Source organism: Pteropus alecto, unplaced genomic scaffold, assembly GCF_000325575.1.
Source record: "Pteropus alecto unplaced genomic scaffold, ASM32557v1 scaffold40, whole genome shotgun sequence".
Taxonomy (NCBI): Eukaryota; Metazoa; Chordata; class Mammalia; order Chiroptera; family Pteropodidae; genus Pteropus; species Pteropus alecto.
This window is the reverse complement of record NW_006431919.1, coordinates 1,551,989-1,554,110: the sequence shown is the minus strand read 5'-3', so window position 1 is coordinate 1,554,110 and position 2,122 is coordinate 1,551,989. Positions and strand designations below refer to the sequence as shown.

Below are 2,122 nucleotides of genomic sequence, written 5' to 3'. Positions count from 1 at the left end.
GCGCGCACCGGGGCCGCGCGCCGCAGGGGGACCCAGGCGCCCCCAGAAGGTCCTTCTACCCCCATCCTGCCATGCTTTTCTCCCGGTGGTGGCGGGGGAGCTCCGCCAGGTTCTGAAACCAAAAAGGTGCTATCCCCGCCCGCATGTCCACGTGCCCCTCAGACCCCTATGCCCTTAGCGGGCAACTGGCAGGAAACTCCGCGCTGCGGGCGCGGATGAGAAGCCGCTGGGCCGTAGGGGAGCCACCGTGGGGACTAGAGACTGGAGGACCAGGGGACTCCGAGAACGGAGGCAGGCACCTGTGCCGGGGCCACAAGTCCACGTGAAGTACGGCAGCAAGTGCCGGGAGCCTGAGGGCGCGCCTCCAGCACGCAGAGCTTGCCCGAGGGTCCCCGACACCTTGGCGCGGCTCCATCTCAGGGAAGCGCGGTACCCCTCAGCTCTGCCGGCGGGGGACACAGATTGCAAGCCACCAAGGCTAGACCCTCTCTAGTGGCCGTAGCGCCCCCAACGCTCTGGCTTGCGCGGGGGGACCTCCAGCTCCCTGCCCCCCTTAACAGAGCGCATCGCAGGGTGCATGGAACGGGGGCTCTGCAGCCTGGAACCCCCGATCCCCTCAATGAGCCCACAGCTGCTTCCCGGCCTCTGCGACTGCGGTGGCAGGCCCCGCAGCTCAGCACCCCTGGCCCTGAGCCCGCGGTCCCAGCTGGCGGTACCTGCGTGTCGGCGAGATAGTTGAGGAAGAAGGAGGAGAGCTCTTCGTCCAGCAGCGCGCCGCAGTCGTTCCCCGCCATCTTCCAGACGCGGCTGCAGCGTGCCGCGGAGTCAGCGCGGAGCCGGCCGGGGGGAGGGAGCGAGCGAGCGAGCGAGGGAGGCGGGAGGAGGGAGCAAGGCAGGCGGGAGGCGGAGGGCGGAGCTCAGGCCCAGGCTGCCGCAGGGCCGCTGGCTGCGGAGGCGGGGCCGCTTGGTGCCTGCGCAAGCCCGGGGTCGAGCCCCCACTTTCCTGCGCCGCGTCTGGAGCCACGGTCCTCGCCAGTAGTCCCCAACCCCGAGGAAAGCGCCCGCAGCAGAGTGACAATGCCCAGCCTGCAGCCCGATTCCTGCGCAGCAATGCGGGCAGCCCCCCACTTTTGCCAGAACGAATCACGTTGCCTTAGCGCTGGGCGGGTCCTTCGAGACAACCTGCTTCTGCACTGCTGGGGAAACTGAGGCCCAGGGAGGCAGAGTACCTCGTTTGAAGCCACAGTACAGTTCAACATCAGGAAGGCAAAGCCTAGAACTGCCTCGGGGCCTTGAGTTTCTCTACCTGGGCTGCAAGGCCAGAGAGGGAGGGAGACCAAGTGTCAAAGGGGGAGAAATCAGAAGGCTCCTAAGAAGGGGTGGCATTTTTATCTTTTCCTTGAAAGATGCGTTGACTCATATTCTGTTAGTGTGGCCACCTCTCTCTCTCTCTCTCTCTCTCTCTCTCTCTCTCTCTCTGTTTTCCTTCACTGCCCTACACCCTTTAAAAAACAAAAAAACTTGAACGATTTCTCTTAAGAGGGCACACAGTGCCTTGAAATGGCCAGGCTCCTGCAGGCTTCCCCCGGCCCACTAGCTTTCCCCAAGTTGCTCAGATGAACAATCTCACAATGGCCTCTACACTCAGAATGCTGGCCCGGCCCAGCAGCCACTCACCCTGTAACCACATCTTCAGGGCATCCTCCCCCACTGCCCCTCAGACTGTCAGACCCTTCCCTCTTCCCATGGTCATGGGTTCCTTTAGCTCCTCAGGCCTTTCCTTTCAAACACTGGTCCCAGCTGTCTTTTTACATTTTAGTGTAGATTAGATCTATGTGTCTCTCTCCTTACTGGACTCCAAGACCCATGAAAGCAAACCCTGAATCTGCTTTTGTACTTGCCATGTCTCCAGTGCCTGGCACATAGAAGGTACTTAATAAATAACGTGTTAACTAAAAACCGGGAGAATTTTGATCCCTCACCACCACCACACATTGTATAGATAAGGAAACTGCCCAGAGTCAAAGGTGCACATGGAGTGAGTGCCTGAGTTAGAACCTGATCCAGGGTATTCCGACTCCAACCTTGAACTCCCATCATCACGGTCTGCTGTTTGCCAGGC

General features: G+C 60.9%; 1 protein-coding gene across 5 annotated transcripts in view; it reads right to left on the bottom strand.

The window, feature by feature from the left end:
* Positions 1-862, bottom strand: part of PPARGC1B (PPARG coactivator 1 beta) — a 97,164-nt gene extending 96,302 nt beyond the window's left edge. For 3 of the 5 annotated variants that reach the window (XM_015585331.2, XM_015585332.2, XM_015585334.2), the window contains exon 1: positions 717-861. In XM_015585331.2, coding sequence (XP_015440817.1) covers positions 717-794 — 78 coding nt within the window. In that variant the 5' untranslated portion in view covers positions 795-861. Of the gene's footprint in view, positions 1-716 lie in introns of all 5 variants that reach the window. The other 2 variants (XR_001516395.2, XM_015585333.2) reach the window with 1 other exon arrangement.
* Between the last annotated feature and the right edge of the window lie 1,260 nt (positions 863-2,122).